Source organism: Odontesthes bonariensis, chromosome 18 (genome assembly GCF_027942865.1).
Source record: "Odontesthes bonariensis isolate fOdoBon6 chromosome 18, fOdoBon6.hap1, whole genome shotgun sequence".
Classification (NCBI taxonomy): Eukaryota; Metazoa; Chordata; class Actinopteri; order Atheriniformes; family Atherinopsidae; genus Odontesthes; species Odontesthes bonariensis.
Window position 1 is genome coordinate 11,775,167 of NC_134523.1, and position 18,373 is coordinate 11,793,539.

The 18,373-nt window shown below is 42.7% G+C and overlaps 1 protein-coding gene across 3 annotated transcripts; it reads right to left on the reverse strand.

The window, feature by feature from the left end:
* Positions 1–1,258: 1,258 nt before the first annotated feature.
* On the reverse strand, positions 1,259–17,423 carry ubp1 (upstream binding protein 1). Of its 3 annotated transcripts, none has more exons than XM_075450300.1 (16): positions 17,143–17,423; positions 13,394–13,545; positions 10,253–10,329; positions 10,059–10,164; positions 9,863–9,969; positions 9,578–9,730; positions 9,345–9,455; positions 8,055–8,162; positions 7,664–7,773; positions 7,529–7,583; positions 6,871–6,964; positions 6,197–6,287; positions 5,851–5,969; positions 5,615–5,757; positions 3,642–3,693; positions 1,259–3,525 (listed from the first exon to the last, which is right to left on the reverse strand). In XM_075450300.1, exons 1-16 carry the CDS (start codon positions 17,214–17,216, stop codon positions 3,488–3,490), a joined length of 1,590 nt encoding a protein of 529 aa, XP_075306415.1. In that variant the 5' UTR covers positions 17,217–17,423; the 3' UTR covers positions 1,259–3,487. The 3 variants fall into 3 exon arrangements, with proteins under 3 accessions (XP_075306415.1, XP_075306414.1, XP_075306416.1); XM_075450299.1 differs by lacking the exon at positions 17,143–17,423 and adding an exon at positions 15,865–17,078; XM_075450301.1 differs by lacking the exons at positions 8,055–8,162; positions 17,143–17,423 and adding an exon at positions 15,865–17,080.
* Positions 17,424–18,373: the final 950 nt, after the last annotated feature.

The window sequence follows — 18,373 nt, forward strand, 5'->3', positions numbered from 1 at the left end:
TCCTCGTCTTACTGCTTCCGTTACATTAAGAGTCATGTGAAAAAAAGAACGAATCACCTGGTTCCTACCAGGTCTTAGAATGAAGTAAATACAGCCTCTGAAGAACGACACGTGGCCTATTACGCCATCAATATTTAACAAAAAACTACACAAAAATGCAGAAGTACCCCACGATTCCCAATCATCAGCAATAACGTGAGGTAATTACATTTATGGATGGCGTTGTCAATCCCTCATAGCCTCACTCTTCTTTAAAACATTGCTGCAGTTCATTGAGGTTTGTGAGCATTCTGGACTTTGATTGGTGTGTTAGAATATGTTGACTCTTTTCTTGACAATCTGTTGTATTTCATGGTTTACTTGTCCTGTTGATGACCCAGTTTCAGAGAGCTGATCTCACATTTGACACTAGAACACTTTGGTGTGCAGAGGAGTTCATGGTGGACTCACTGACTGGAAAGTGTCCAGGTCCTGTGGCTGCAAAACCGGCCCAAATCATCAGCCCTCCACCACCGTGCTTGGCAACTGGTAGGAGTGTTTTTGCTGATAGGTTGTGTTTGGTTTTCTCCAAACATGCCGCTGTGCATTATAACCAAACATCTCTTTGGTCCCACTTTGGTCTGGTCTGTCCAAAGGACATTGTTTCAGAAGTCTTGTGATTTGTTCTGATGTAACTTTGCAAACCTAAGCTATGCTATCATGTTCTTTTTAGAAAGAAGAGGCTTTCTCTGAGTAGCCTGTACAAATGCGCCTTGCTTATTTTGTCATTTCTAATTGGACTGCCATGAATTGCAATATTTATTATGCTAACTGAGGCCTGTAGAGTCTGAGATGGGAGCTCATGGGTTTTCAGCAGTTTTTCTGGGTATTGCAGTCCGACTTCAGGGTGGACTTAGCTGAGATGTCCACTCATATCAATGAATAATCTTTCTCTTTGTAGAAAGATGGACTTCAAAATGTTGATTGGAAGCAACATTTGTTTCTCCAAGATCATTTCTGATGTTTTTCCTCCTTGGTGTTGTGTTAACACACACACACACACACACTTGAATGCTTCAGACCAACAAACTGGTAAAAGTGCTTTTGTAGAAGTGCTCACCCCATAGATAAATCAAATGCTTTTGATCAGCAGCACCCAGCTGCTGCTTGCCCTCTTATTTCATATGGACACACTAATGGTGTTTTTAGGAGATTTTAGGAAAGTACAGCAAGGTCTTAACAGTTTTGGGACTTGCAATAACGGCGCAGGGCAACAGAGAAAGTTATGAAATCATTTATTCCCAGCACATGTGGTTGTGTACATCTCCAGCATATGTTACTGTGCACATGAGAAGCATCATCAACATGACATTAACAGTGGTCACCTTTCTGGTTCCCGTTCACACACAGACCGGCAGGCAGGCAGACAGTGGGTCAGGTCTTTAGTGGACTAGAACTTCTTACCGGAGTTCACCTGACTCGTTACCACATCCACTCTAGTCTCACTAATTTCTGAGTTGAAGAACACAGTTTGCTTTGCTGTGGTATTCATGACTGTGTAAACACCACAAGAGCTACAGTCCTGGCTCTGGCGTGTGGTGAGACAGAAACGGTTGCTTTTTAGTCTTGACATTCTTATTTTTTCTTCTCCTTCTGATTAGGCAGGTAAGAAGAGGGCGGGGTTGTAGGACTACTGACTACACATCAAGCTAGAACTTTGTAAATTTCTTCAGTGCAGGCTTGGTCTCTATTGTATGGAAAAAAACAAGGAGGGGATACACTCACTGACAAACTTATCTGTTCCTCCTTTCAGCCATTTTCCACATGCTCTTTACTAAGTAGCAAGCTAAACACAATTTTTTCATACCAACGGGAAAGAATGGACATAATGAAACCTTTCCAAGAACACAAAAATGACACACATGCACTCATACAAGCATTCCGACACGGACACCTTGAAAAGTAAACTGTAAGCGTTTCAGATCCAACACAGGTGAACTAAAAAAAAAAAAACGTACTCCGAAGACTTTTGAGGTTTCCCATCATTTTTCCCATCAAGGCAAGGGCACTCGAAATACGACCAGTGCTTCCTGTGTTCAGCTACACAACAAACATTCTGGAGATGGACATGGCGTCCCCGTGATTTTCCCAGTCAGCAGGGTAATCTGACTGAAACCAGACGACATCGATGATTCATTTCTACCAGCCTGCTGCAAGATTGGTATTTAATTGCAAAGCAGCACAAGACGTTTTAGCACACAGGCAACTCCATCAGAATTTATTCACCTCTAAACCACTCTATATAGCACCTCTTATGAGGGTTGAGAGCCACTAAAGGTTTTTTTTTCCCCCTCTCAAAAAGTGTCTATAAATCTGTAACCTGTTTGGTCCACTTAACAATAGGTTTTTGGATGGGCGTTTCGGCTCCGCTGCGCAGTATATTTGAGTTGTTTTTTTTTGTCCTTTCTTGGAAATTTATGGCCATAATCCCAGAACCACATTTCCCCAAACCAGTGTTTCAAGGTCAATACACAAAGCGGCGGGAGTCGGAGATGCCGTGCATGTGCTCCACGTGCACGTGAGTAAAAGATGGAGCTAAAAAGCCAATATGGCACCAAGAAACAAATCAATTCAATGAGAGAAACAGAAAAACATCTGATCCATAAATAAAGTATCAACTAAAACAGTAAAAAGAGCAGGCAAAGCAGGACATGTGTTAGAAGGGCATCGACATGTCAACACAGAAATATGGCTGTAAGTCGAAGTCACATAGGATGACCTAATGTGACAAGAGTTGATTAAATCATTCCATCTGACACAAAAAAAACAATAAAAAATGTGGCGCCAAAATCCACAAACGAGGGCACTTCCACTCATTTAGCCTGGATATTTCATGAGTTACCAAGCTCGGTTTTTATCAGCAAATGGTTAATTAAGACAACCCCATCAAGAATGTTAGATAAGCAGAGTAAGGTGGGAGCCTCCTTTAAGCAACTTAGTATGAGATCGCATGCTGTTCAGCAGTACAGGTTATTCAAATACTGGCCTAGTGCTGGTTGTGTGCGTTGTGTAGGAAGGGCAATGGGTAATAAGAAAACTCTGCTTTATTTCTGTCTCTAGCCGGCCGGAGCACCCCCCCACCCCTCTCTCTTGGAGCCTCCGTCCTCCCTTCTCCACCCAGAAACCATATAAAGACAACAAAATAAGAATAAAATCAAAACACAGAGATCAATGTCAACTTTCCCCTCATCTCTTATCCTCCCCGGTCTCTCTTCTTCTAACTAACCTCCTTCATTAATAATGTTTTCAATATGAAACAGTGGACACACCCATGTCAGATTCTAACATTTACATGGCTTTCACGCAGTCTCCGCTTTCCATCGAGCGATCGCTAAGAGAGACAGGGAGGACGTAGAGGGAAAGAGTAGAGCCAGGCAGAGAGGGACAGAGGGAGGCTTGTGCTCCAAAACAGAGGGTGGAGTATTAGTGATGCCATCTGTCCTCCTCACTACTTCAGGATTAGATGAAGTCCTTCGCTCAACTCATCTGGAAGGGAATACGCGAGAGAAAAAGAACATTAAATCCCCCTCAAATAAAGACAGACTGTGGCTTGTTACTATGCAGGAAACCAACAGCTCCTCATACTGGCATTATTAGCTGACCTTTGACAGTGCTGATCAAAAAACAGCTCTCGTCAGGCAAGTTGTAAACCATCTGGTGGGGGGAGAGACAATGAGAAATGTTACAGCTCAGCCAATATCCTTCCCAAAGTACTCACAAAGCATTTATTTGCATTTCAGAAGAGAGAATAAGCAGAAACCAAGACAGAGTTTGTGATAGCAGGATACTATAAATCACATGCAAAAACATGACACCATAGACCGCAAAGTTCCTCATGGTTATATAACAAGATAGTAACATTCTGTTTGTTTTCCCAGATTCTCAGGCTGCGGCTACACGAAAACGTTTTTCACTGTAAACGATACTTTTTCTTATCGTTTCGCTGTCGCGGCCACACGGAGCCGGCGTTCCCACTACCCCAAAACGATAGTTTTTGAAAACGGGTTCCAGAGTGGGAAAGTTTGAAAACGGCCTCGTTTCGTTTCCATTGTTACAGCTAAAACGTTTTTGCGTCAGTCACACGTTGACGCTGTGAGCCAATTTTAACACTTCTCTATTGTCTCACAGCGTGGCGTGACACAGTGGCGTGTGTACAGCATCGTTTTCATCCGTTTTCGTCTGGACAGCAGCGCGTTTCCGTGTGGTCGCAAGAATTTTCGTACCCGTTTTCAAAAAAAACCTTGTTTCGTTTTCGTGTAGCCGTAGCCTCAGTCCCAGTCCTGCCACCTACCCTGTCCCTCCATTACCTTTAATGCAGAGGGACCCCAAAGAAAGTATTTGGTGATGACCATCTGATGACATCTTTTAACTTGGTCAAGCTAGGGTACTCTTAAAAAGTACTAACAAAAAAAAAGAAAGGCTTTTAAAAATGGAGGAACTGCACACAGATGCTGCCACAGAGATGAATTACTGGGACAATTCAGAAATAGTGCATCATATAAACTTCATCTGTAATAACCATGAGAAATGTGGGTACTATTTCTTGCTCCACGAGAGGTGTCTTTTATCAGACTGAATAGAATAATACTTCATTAATCCCTAAAAGGGTAGTTACTTTTGCAGCATAAAGAAGTAAAATAGTTATAAGTGATTGCGCAGTTATCGCTGGGGGCAGGAACGACCTCCTGTAACATGATCTCATCTTCTACTTTTTGTGCACCGTGAAAGGAACCATCTAGTTTCACTGCACTCTTGCAATGACAATGACGCCATTCATCCACTTCAGAGCATCGAAGCTGAGTCTGACCCAGGGTCAGTGTAACCCAGCAGCCTCTCAGGAACGTTGGCATCCCAAGGTGTAGCTCATAACTCTACAGAGAAAACTTTTATATTTCTACTCTTCCTCAAACAGGTCTAAACCAAGAGTTTGAGATAAATAAATTAAAAAAAACAAAACATTCTTGTTTTTAGGTAAATATTTATAGAAACTGGCATACAACCTATCAATATATAACAGGGATGTCCTGTTTAATGTTGCCATAACTTGAAACGCCCGATTGTCTAATAGTGTGACGTAACTTCCTGTATGTACTGATCTCTTAAACTTTGAGTCAAACCTTTCCCTCCTTACCAACTGGGTGTCGTTTCTGTTTCTATTGAGCGCATGTTGATGAATGTATATGCGATGAAGCACTTACAATCTATAAAAGAAATAATGTGGTTTGGATTCTCATTCCCTGGTTTAAACTAGCCCCACCTGGAGGGTCAGAGACTTCTGACATGACAGAAATTTAAATTGGATCAGAGCATTGTCAGTAACTAATCTCTGTGGCATGGAGTAAGCTTTTTAAAGCTTATTCTTGGACAGTCACCAACCTGTTACGGCAGTTTTTGACCAGCAGAATTACACTCGTCATTCTCTCTTCGGTCACTTGAATGTAGACCAGGGGCCTGTACTGTAAAGCTGGATTTGTAGCTAACGGTTTGATGAAACCAACTCTGAGCTGAGAATGACATACCTATGTGTAGAAGATCAGTTTAGTAAATGGCCTGTGTGTGTGTGTGTGTTGGGTACCTGGTCACTTAGCAGGATGTGTATGCCTGTAGGACCCTGTCTGTACACCTGGTTGATCTTTCCCAGTGGAATGCCGCAAACACACGCCATCTTGCGGATGAGTTCTGCAGCTGTGAGATCCTCTAAGTACAAAGCATGGTACACTAAAAAGAAAAATGCCATATATGCTACTTCAGACTCGTGCTGATATTTATACTTTTCAGTATTCCACTGATATCACCACACATGTTCTTCACCATGTAAACTAGGGGCGATACTGTGATCCCCATTTTCACTGCTGCAGTGTCTCTCCAGTAGAGGGCTCTCCTGAGCAGACTCCTGACAGACGTACACTGTCAACCTGGGACGCACCGACCTGCACACAGAGAAAGCAGATCGCACAGTCAAACGCTTACTGGACTCTGGTGGAGGCCTCACCCGCGTTAGCCCACGAAGAGGGCGGCAGCAAATGAGAGATGTTGCTTGACAAAAAGACGATTACAAGAATGAAGTGAATACAAAGTGAGGTTTTTGTTTTACATGGCATCGTGTGATGTCCATCTCTGTTAAACGAGCCGCTTCAGAAATAAAAACGAAACACACCTGGATTTGAGTGCATTGAAGAGTCTGATCCCATCTGCTGGTCCACAAATCTGGACCAGGTCATCCCGGGTGAGCTTCAACAAATCAGAACCTATGAAAAAAAACCAGAAAGATCCAGTCACCTGTGATGCAGGTATTAGTGTCACACCTTATGGTCAACCAATAACAGATGCTGACAGATGCTGAGATCCATCTTTACAGAGCAGGGAAGTTGATGGCTGTTATGAAAAGTGGTAACATGTCATTGTTTTGTAGCTGTTGAGACTCAACTGCTGAAATTAAACATTTAAGTTAAACGATATAATGCTCTCGGGCCTATTGAAATGATCTGCTGATGCAAATTATCTCAAAACACTATTAAACCATCCAGTTACTAATTATTAAAGCTAGAAAACACACCTGTGCATATCGAGTCATAATACTATTGGTAGCTTGCAAAAAATAAAAACAAAGCCATTGCAAAGACACGAGGGAAAGTAGAACAACGAAGGAAGGACCAATGGTTTCCTGCTTTTAAGGAAGCCATTTTAAAATTGACACTCAAACTAAGACTACAAGAAGCACAAGTAAACAAGGACGTGGTTACCATGTGAAACACTGATCAGGAACAACAGGACTGTAGGAACACAACAAAGATAATATTTAAACTGATAAAAGATCATTCCTGCGTGCACCTGAGAAGTGAGAGAAGACCCGAGCGTAGGAGTTGAAGCGATTTTTCAGCAGCCACTTCTGTGTGTCCTGTATGGAGGCAGTGGGGCTCAACTGCTGTAGGGGAGGAAAGCAACAAAGAGGACGTTAACACCACCATATCGCTATTTAGTCCCATTGAGCAAACACTGCATATGTTTGATGTACTTCAGCCATCTGATAATGACTTTTGCCATCAGCCTCAAAAATAAACTTTTTTTTTTTTTTTTTAAATTTCACACACAACAGCAAAATTTCCTGTTTCAGATTACAGAAACATGAAGCTGTGTTCCCATAGCGATAAGGGGAGGTTTCTGTTTGTCATGAATTACATTTTTTGTTCCTAAAGTTCTGCAATTAGGAAAAGTACAACTTAACTTCATAAAACAATGACTAACTAATACTTAAGGATAACTTAAGGAAAACTAAAAGGAGCAGAGACAAATCACAGTGTTTTGCAGGGAGTTAAATGTCACATGTGCATAAAAAGGAGTTTAAATGACAAAATAGTGCAATACTGGTGCACAACTTTAGCATCTACAGCTGAATTTTTATCCCCCCGTGTGTGAGACATGCCAACACATCTCTTAGTGAAACAACGTTACTTCCTTTAACTCCCGAATGTGTGTAACTACGACTAACCTCTGCGTTTCCATTGCTGCCAGGGTCTGCCTGGTGATTGGGAGAGGACGAGTCGCTAGAAAAAACAAAGTTAACAATCATGAGTGGTAACATCAATCGTTTTATTATAAGTCCAAACTGAACACACACACACACCTGTCCAGTACTGAGGAGGTTGTGTAGGTGGACAGCGGGGTGGAGGTGAAGGAGGGGGTAGTAGCTGCCTGGTTGGTGCTGACGTAGGCGGCGTCTGGCCACGGGGAGCACTGAGGAAACACATGAACAGATCTAAACACTCAATAATAAGCCCACAAAGAAGAGACACACAGCTTCAACTAGTCACAAGAGCTAACAGCTTAAGAGAAAAAAAAAAAAAAAAAAAAAAAAACACTATGTGCACCATCTCCACACCACCTAATGTGAAATACACGTCACCGGAGCATCCCCTTCACACCAACTGAGAGTCTAGGTTGTTAAAGAGAGAGCAGTCTGTGGATGGTGTGATAGGAAGAAGGAGGAGTGGAGGAGAGGGGAGCAGGGTGCTTACACTGCCTCTCTTGGCCAAGGAGTCGCCACAGTCAGCGGGAAGTGTCCGCTTGCTGGACTTTTTCAGCTCATGGTCGCCCACATCCTCTATGATGGGCTCAAGCCTCGTCTACATACGGACACACAGCAGAGGTTAGCCAGCCAGCGACCGACACAAACACAACCAGGCACTCTGGAGACACCCCCCCCTCCCAATCATTACATCGAAGAATAAAAACTTCAGACACAGAATATTCTGAGCGATACTGAATGGGAAATCATAACAGACCAATATAATTTGGCTCATATACTGTAAACTCTGTTTTATCAAAGATGTGGGCCACGCCAGCTGATCAAAAGGCTTCCTTAACAGCAGTGATGAACAACAAATGTCACATTCAGGTACATGTAGTGTTGCTACCAACAACCTGATAGTGTGAACAACTGGTGCACCACATCCTTTTATTCTGGAACTCCTTTTTTGTTTCACGTCATTGCAAACCATTCTCTTAAACATTTGGGATGTTTTAAACAGTGGTTTCGGTTCATGTTACGATGCCATGAAGACATGCACGACTGATGACTTATTACAAAACTAAAGATATGATCTTAATCATTTTCTTTAAAGCATCTACACTACTATTCAGATGAGACGAGTCCAGAGTGGAATTTGGGATCACAAAACACAGAAAAATAAATAAATAAATAAATAAAAAAGCCCAGTCTGCTGGATCCAAAGCAGCAGATGTGAGATCAGTGCGGAAGAGTGACTAATCAAGTTCATTATTCACTGACTTCTTCAGCATTTGTGAATGCAGTTTGCTACGACGACCTTAAATTTCCACTGCAATTAGTGATGGGGTGATGTGAAAACATCCAACACCCGGGAGGATGAGACAAACCGTCTCTTTGCACCGTGGTCCCCAGCAGACTGTTTGTTCATGTGCACGGGGCCCTGAATGTGAAGGAGCTTTGAAGAAGGGACGGGTAGTGTGACAGTTACTCAAAGGTGGCTTTCCTACACCAGTGGGACAAGAGTTTAAAAAGAAAAAACTGAATGGGTGGAGACATAAAGAGATCACAGCTGAGGCAGCTCAGCACATTGAAATGGTTGTTAAATCTGAAGATTTCTGCTTGAGAAAATGGTTGGCAGTGATGTGATCTTTGGTGGTCTGTCAGGTAAAACACCTTCAATTGTTCTGAGTGATGAGCCACTTTCTAGAAACACATTTTAACAGTGAAACTGAACAAGCATGCCTATTAGTACTAAAGCCACATGACGCGTGACAGACCACGACAGCTGCATACTAACCTCCGATAGAACAGTGGTATCATAAGAAGGCTGGTACTTTTCCTTCTCTTGAGCATTGCGCTTCTCCATCTTTTCCCTGTCTGTCTTTTGTTTACGGTCCGCCCCCTTTGGCTAAACAGGAAGTAGAGAAGAATAAAACCCCAAAGAAGAGACAGAGGTAATCGCTGTCCGAGCTGATATACGAGGCGGTAAAGAATGTCTATAATGGACCCCGTGGGAGACCGAGTACATGCCTTGAAGACTTTGATTTGGCAGGAGGCGGAGTGGAGGTGCTCCGTGTACTCTCCACCATCTCCCTGGGCAAACGTGTCGATCTGGATCCTGAAGGGGACGCCCTTCTCTCCACCATGCTTCCTGGGAGTGAACTCTGTGCTGATGCAGTGTACCTGCAGACAGCCAGGAAACAAGAGTACCACGTCAACAAAACATGCATTTGATGTGGAAATTCAACCGCACGCATTAACAGAAGGAACAAAGACACGTGACGTGCATGTGAGGATGTTTTTTTTGTTTGTTACCTGCACAAAAACAGAAGCTCTTTTGTTTAAGTCCCACAGAAACTCTGCAGCGTTAAGCTGGGCGGGGTTTGTGTTCTGCTCCACGATGCCCACTGACATGGGGATATCTGTGTCAGACAAAAACACAGAAATGTGATCTGCAAATCCCAAACAAGTGGGAGAGTTCAAGTTAACATTGTTTTCCAGGGTTCCTTACCGATGTCAAGGAGACGGTCGCCAGGACGATTCCACCTCCAGCCCTCCAGCTGTTGGTGCTCCGTGTACTGCAGTCGACGGTCATGAAACACTACTCGCACTGTGCTCTACACACACATACGCTCACATTAGATTACAAAGGGCACTTGATGTGAGAAGCAGCAGTTTATCTACAAGTTGTGAAGGTTCTCTCACCTTCACCATCTTGTTATTGAGCTCTGCCAACTCCCCTGATCTTCTGTTGTCCAACATACGCACCTCATAAGACTGGCCTTAGTGAGACAGAAAGGAGAAGCACAGAAAATTGAGAAAAACAGACACCATGAAGCACTCAATGAGATATCATCGTGTATTACTGCGTTTCTAATTCAATTTGGATGAGACTGAAGACAAAATCCCATTTTGAGCTACGCAGCTCAGGGTCTACATTTGATTTTGTACTCATTAAATGTCCTAAAACAAACAAAACAAAAATCAACAACGTTTGAATTATGAAGCGAACTTTTTTTAAATAAGCTAAAACAGAGGTCCTTTCCATTGAGTAGTGTCTTATTTCTCTTCAGTCACTCACGTGTGAATAAAATATCCATCTTCTTTGAACTTTTCTTCAGATTATTTAGAATTATCTACCGTGATTTGCATGAAAGTCCACAGTAAAACATCTGTGCATCAGTCGGAGGTTGTGAGTTATTAAAGTCTGAACAGTGCTGGTTCTCTGCCAATAATGCTCATTGATCCTGTGCTTTAACACTGAAGTTTTCGGTTCTTTTAATCAATCATCTAAAACAACATAACTGATGTTTGCTTTGGTTTCTCATATATCATTGATAGAATTCAACAATAAACCTAGAGAATCAAACCGCCCTCCACGACCACAAGTCCCTTCCAACAGTTAGATGATACTCTGACCGTTTCTGGATGGCTTACGGCTGTTCATATTCTGTAGTGAACTTAATGTGTGGAGCCCGTACTGCTAGGATACATATGTGTGGAAACAAAAGACGATTCACAACCTGCGCTTCTCTGTCTGTTGGAGAAACACTAATTTCTTCTGTCCATACTTGCATGCAAAAAGCTGGTATAAATGAACATGTTAAAGTGGGACAAAATGGCTCAACAGGATAGAAAAATAGATCACCAATCACATATACAATACAGTTAAATATGGCATGTTAAGATTTCAAAGACTTTTATGTTGCACTGAAAAATAGGGCCTGGGTGTGTGTGTGTGTGTGTATATATATATATATATATATATATATACATACATACATACATACATACATACACGTGTTTGTGTGTGTATCTTTTTATTTTTTTTCTTTCTTTCCAGATCTTTGATTACAGCAAACCAGCAATCTCAGAGATTACACCTTTTTTTAGACATTACGGTCACATACGTAAATACGTGGATAGTTTCAACAGAAACACGGTGCAGCCCAAACTAATCACATGGACGGATCGGCCCACCTTCACAACCGTCCACTCAGCTGTTTTTAAAAACTGAATAATAAAACAAAAATGTCAAAAAAATAAATAAATAAATAAAAACTAAATCCATTCTATGTATGACTTATGTCAAAATCATCTGGCTGAGTAAGTGGCACTTCTCATTTAGAAGAGGGAAGCTCACACGCTGCTGCTCATCTTTAACAATGATGTTGCTTCATATTTATTTAAGTTAATCCTGTTACGTGCCAGTGGGTAGAGTTTTCCTTGTGTGCTGCAGAGTGAACAAAAAATAAATAATAATAATAAAGTGCTGACGCATAATATCCTCATGGTGTGTAGAAGCCAAACGGACTGGCTTAGTTTCACAGTAATCAAACTAATGCGCCTTAAATGTATGGGATAATCATTTGGCGATAATATATAGTTGGTGTGTGGCTCCAGAACACAATTATATGGGAGTTCATACCAAAGACTTCTCAAGCAGTTTGGGTAGTTTGAGCAGAGAATCGCAGCACAACCAGGTCAGAGATGTTTCCTTTGATGTGTGAACTGCACTGTGAGTCTGTGCAAGGTTTGCTTTTTAAGAGCTTAAATGAAATGGAGTTCTTTTGTGGATTCTTAAAGACGTTTCACTTCTCATTTGAAATAAATGATCAGTTGTAAGTGACTGGGGAGGGGGCTATGCTGTACACACTGAGGTATACTGGGAACCTCCACACAAAGCTTGCATCACTCACTCGAACACAAACAAGCCATCATTACAACTCTGGACTATGATGACCCCGATGATGACCCTGCCAAGACAAAGGTACAAGAAAGGTAAGACAAACACATTAAGAAAGCGCTTAAAAACTGTAGATACCTTTACTGGGCCTTTGTTAAGTCAGCTAAGAAATCTGGAAAACACACGAGAGCATCAAACTGACACGAATAGAACTGGCACAAAAACATTGTCAATCTGTTTGTGTCAGGAGCATCTGAGAAACTTAAGAGAGGGGTTTTCTCCCAACACAACAACCTGGTGCATTTCAAACCAAACAACACTGGTTCCTTCAGAGGAATGCAGGGACCGTTACAGGGGACACCAGACAACTACTACACCACAGCAGAACCAGCTATTCAAGTCAGGACTCAGCGGTCCGGCAACATTTCAAAGACAAGGAGAGGAGAAAGTTGCTTGAGTCACTGTGGTGGGGAGCAAACGTGACAAAGAAAAGAATTGTAAAAGTTGTCTCATTAAGCCAGGGAATAGTATGCGCAGAAGATGGAATTTGTAAACCGTTTGGATCTAGACAAGACTCCTAACCGCCGCTCCTAAAGTTTCTCGACGCAGCATGCCCAGGTACAACTCCAGGCTCGGCCTCTTTGTCCCCTTCCTGTCAAGCTACCCTGAAATCCTTGAAATAAAAGGCTCCTCACAAAGAGAGGACTGATGACGCGTAAATCTAGCCTTTTTTCTGTGAAGCTCTTTGGGTTACACTTGTGTTTGGAAGATGCTACATAAAAAAAAAAAAAAACTAAAAAAAAAAAAACCTAAGTTGAGTTGATCCCGACTCGCTACCTCCTCTGAACACAGCCGACGTGCGTTCCTACGACCTGACTTGTCTTACGACCCCGGCGTCTTAAAACAGGAGAGAGCAGCTTCAGGTATCACCCACTTCAAATGCTGGACGAGAGACGCACACGTGATTTGCCACCACTTGCAACGTGCGAATGCCCCAACAATACCTTACAAGCCTGAAATTTCCCACCAGTCAGATGGAACTGTAGAAGCTTGAGAGGTGAAACGTCTTTAATAACCAAGAAAAGGTTTCCAGTGGCCTGCTTTTTAATTTAAGCACTTTGAACTGCCATGACCTGGATGACTCTCCACAGACATATCACCTTGGTTTAGGTATGTGAGCGTCTCCTCATGCAGCTTGACAGCGGGCGAGGTGGCAGCGCACAGCACATACTGGAATGGGGGATTTTTGGTCTCGTTTTCAGGGGGAAGGCTGGAGTCCTCCTGCTTAAAGATCGGCAGAGCCAGCACATCACTGTGAGACACAGAGAGAAAGAGGACACAGATATGATGGACAGTCAGCAGAAGTGTGGTACATATGAGATGGGAAAGAAACTGGGTTTTTACTCATGGTTAAATAAAAGTGTTGAGCTTTCATTACACCTCCTGCACCATGTGGGATTCATTCTGGTGGCCTCATAATTACTGAAAACTTCTCAGAGCAAAGAGCAAAAAAAAAAACCCAAAAAAACAGAAGTTGTTCTCGAGGACTGACTGCTCTTGTTTCTCATCCCTAACTAATTAAATAGTTTGGTTACGTTGATACCACTTTTGATGGGACAATATTTCACCCTGATAAAGTGTGGAATTATTAAATGGATCAGCTTATTTTAGAATAAGTGACAAAGCCTCTTCATTGATCAAATGACTCTCCTGTTATGTATGCATGAAGCTGCCGTTGGATAAATGAGCACAACCATCCAGAGATAGCTGCCTTAGCTGCTGACATATATTATCTCCAACACTTGGCAGACACTCCAGACAACCAAGTTGTCCTCAGCTCACCATGACAAATGCAGCAGTGGGGTCAAAGGGTGCAAAGTGTAGAGGAGTGTCTGTGTTGATCTGAGCGCATTTGAAAAAAGTTCTATCAACGCAAAAAAAGAAAAGAAAAAGCAGTGAATGGTATTACATTACCTGAAAACTTTTTCCTGAATCTAAACTTGAACCTAACTTATTAATTTCAAGCCATTTCTGCAGAGCCTTCCTCCAAGCTTTGTTGACCACGTTCACTTTCTTTAATCCCTCGTTGTGGGTTTCCTTTGCATAGCTAGTGCCCAGACACTGCCAACCTGGGTACTGTATCCCTAGCGAGCAATGCAACCCCCCCCCCCCCCCCCCCCCCTCAATGTCTGATTCCTGAAATCCGAGGAGCGTGTTTGACTGTAACACACCGAGACATTCTGTTCCTGACAACTGCTGACTTCAAATATGCCCCTCGACCCGCCCTTAGTTTTCACTAGTTCACTTCCATGCATATCATGTATGAGTGAGCTTGCTTGCGCTCATAAATGACTGGCCTCCAGATAAACGCACACTAACAGCAGATGGGCGAGGGGGCTGCTGATAAGACGCATGTTTATCCATTGAGGTCTTGAGCCCTTCCCCCCCTCCCCCAGAAATATCACGACCTCCCAGTGACCCATTACATAACACAGTGCACACACACTGAAAATCTGTAACTGAACAAGTGGTTTACAACAATGCCCCTTCAATGTCAACCGAGTAGTTCTTTAATCTATTACGAAACACAGACGGATGAAGCATCTATGTATCCTCCAAAGACAAATCATCAACAAGTGGTGTTGATTAAGCAGCGTTTCACGAGACGCCACAACTCAGAATAAATGTTTGACTCGCATAACTGTTTGGGGACTAGTGCAATGCCCATGTGTCATTTTTCAAATAGTGGCACATTGAAGATGAGCATGTGTTAGTGGACTGCATGTATTCACAAGTAATTCTGCAAAACTGCCCGTGTAGCAGCTGGCTAATAATTAAACTGCGTAATCATTGACGCAAATATGGCAAAGGAAGTGGTGTCAAAATAATAATTAATGTTCTATTCTGTGGGGTAAAGAACGTTTTGTTTGTTCTCGCAAAAAAAATGTGTTTGTCACTCAAATAAGTAAATTAAACAAAAAGCCTTTTAGTATTTTAGACTTTGATACTCACTGGTCCAAAAGTATTTCTGTTCACTATCCATGACTTAATATTTATCAAAATGTATTACTTTTGTTTTTAAAGAAAAGGTTAATGTTTTAGCATGAAATTATACAAACATAATTGCCAAAAGTTAACCACCACAGATTACCGCTCGTGGAAATAAGCTGCAGGGAGTTGTTATAACAAACTTTGTTATTTAAAAAAAAAAGAAAGAAAAAAAAGGTGTTCAGTGTTCCTGTAATGAGCTCCTTACATTAACACCTCCAAGCAGTAAAGGCATTTCCTGTTAAATACAAAACACCTAAATCAGAGCAATGAGCTCAGATACTTCACTGACCTTTTCTACAGATTTCAACATTGAAACTAAATTTGTGTATCATTTAGCAATACGTGACATATGTCTGTGGAATTAAGAGTGAATAATATTTGTCCCCTGTTGTGATTAAACTTACTGCAAATTCCAAAACAAAGAGAAACCATCACACCCAGTACAAAGGGAATAACACACCCAGACAGGGACGGGAAGACCTATAATGTTAACACTTCGAGACTGGGTGTCTGCTTTGATCTCAAACGACCTACTCCTGTGCCATGAAACTGGGGTTGGCATGTTGAGACTGTCTCTAACCTCATGCTGTAGGCTCCAGCCCCCAGCTCTTGTCCAATGCCGGACAGGCTAGCATCGAAGTCATGCACCAGCCCCGACTCGATAGTGGCATCGTCCATCTTCAGAACCCAGGCCATCGACCCGAGCTCCTTGTCCTCGGCTTCTACTCGTAGGGCCGCCAGCTTGCCTCGGGTACGAGAGGTCGGCTAGTGAGGAAGTGAGCCCTGCAGCTTCTGAGCGACTCCGCAAGAGGAAAGTTATGCTGCTAGCCCGTTAGCCGCTCCTTCGCAAGCTAGGCAGGCGACCTGATAGCTTTCTGCAGAGACTGAATTTATCGCCATATTTCTACTGGGCTTTAGAAAGCTTTTTGTTCAGACAATATGGTGTTCCACTCGCGACAAACTGCCTGAGAGTAGCAACAAGTTAGAACCCACTCAGCTAGCAATTAGTTAGTCGTGATAGAAGATGCGAGCTGGTTGTCAGCATGCTAATATTGCTAACAGCTAGCTTTACAAAGGCAGCTTAGCAAGCTCCCGCGACTTTTGCAGCCTCGTTGTTATTCCAAGCAGGGTCTTACGACAGTCTGGATATCGTTCGCTCAGAAAAATGCAACAAACTTTGATATTATATTTTTAAGAGTCCAAAAGCGACATCCCACGCAGCGTCCGCACAGCTGTTGCTACCTGACTACCAAGCTAACTAGCATCAACTTCACTTGCTTTGCATCAACTGTCCAGTGACCTAAGACCAGCTCTCCTCTGGCGCTCTTTGTACCATCGCAGTCTGATCTCCTTTTCTCATCGCGGTGCTGGAATCACCGCTGAGGCTCCCCGTCTTTAAGACGCAGTCCTTTAACCATCCAAAGTGTAGCGTTTGACACAAAACCAGGCATCAACATGGCTTCCTCGGCATACAGACTGTCGGTCTGTGTAGCCTGCAGGGTTGCCCACCGCTAGCCTCGGGAATGATGCCAGGAAGCGAAACAGCCAATCCGAGGCCGCCTCCTGTGCCCAGCGCAGAAGGATTAACCAATCAGGGTGCCCCGAGCTTCCGTCATTGTGTCCAATTTGTGTGTTTACAGTTGGATTTTTAAAGGAATTACTGTCAACAAAGATCAACACTGTAGATGTACATAACCACCCTCTCACTACCGCATACGAACAACACTATTATAGACACAGGGACTAAAATGAAGAGCCAACATTTGTTTACATTTTCAACATTTCAGAGTTCTGTGTGTTGGCTCTTTGAGGGAGTAAACTAAACGAACCTTTCTTCATAAATTCAGGAGCTTCATACCGTGTGTAGCTGCTGCCGTCCTGTACCTGCACAGGGGAGCTGAAGTTTTCAGTGTAGGACTGCCAGAACAACATTGCGTCTCCCAACAGCTGTCGCCTCACTTCTGCTGTAAGTGATCACAACCAGCCTCCAACCCAAACCCGGGCGTTCGAGTCATGTCAGTGTTTAACAGACTCGTCGCGTTGACTTCCCCTCGTTTCTGCACCGTCTGGTCAATAATTATCCGTCGGACCCTGATGTGGATGTGGAGCACAGTCAAGTCTGTGCGAGCAGAAAAGTTTTTTTTCCCTCCCGAGCACAGTACACGCGCTATTTTGGACCGGGGGGGGGGGGGGTAAGACCCGCCTCATGACTTAATTACAGCCCCCCTTTTCTGACTTCTCAGGAAGCGCTCTCCACTCTGCAATCGCACTTTAGCGCAAACACAACAGATATCAAGTAAACAAACAAAAAGCACAACAATTTACAAGTAAACATAAAAGTCCCCTTTAAAATATATATGTTTTTAAATCAAGAATTGATCACATTGAAAGCTTCTGCCATCAGTTAGAAATAATGGATTATTGCTGATGCTCAAATTTGTTAAAAAAAAAAAAAAGTTTTTCCTGTCGCAGCCGATCGTTTGAAATTGTGTCCACATGAATTAAGTTTGATTGAAAATAGCGCAAATATTCTAATTTGTCCAAGTTGAGTGCACAGTTTCAGTGCGCAAATGAACATTTCTCTCTGAATGTTGCACAACAAGGTAATACTTATGTATAGCACTTCCGTGCTTGGACTTATTTACCTAACAAGGTAATTGTTTTGAAGACGGCTTTAACCGACTTGGCAGAGGGTAGATGACAGCCAGGGGGAGGCCAGAGTTTTTGCAGGTTGGATCGGTGATGCGTCTGGTACCCTCTTTAGCTGCTCCTAAATATACAGCCAAGAGAACAGATGCATACATCAATTCAGCACCACTTTCTCAAATAGCTACATTGCATAAGAGTTAGATGTTATCTTTTACACCATGTCTGAATTAGCCCACTGTATGGCAAATGCAGGTTGTCCACATTTTATTCCATTTACCACAGCTTTTCTTCCTCATTGGAGAGTAAATCCAAGTCAGGATTTTTTTGTCAAGACCATTTCATCAAACTGGTGTCCCTTTGGAAAAAAGTCTGATGCACATTTTTCAGTTTTGACGTTTTACAACAAAGTAGTAACAGGGAAACAACTCGGCCCATATTGT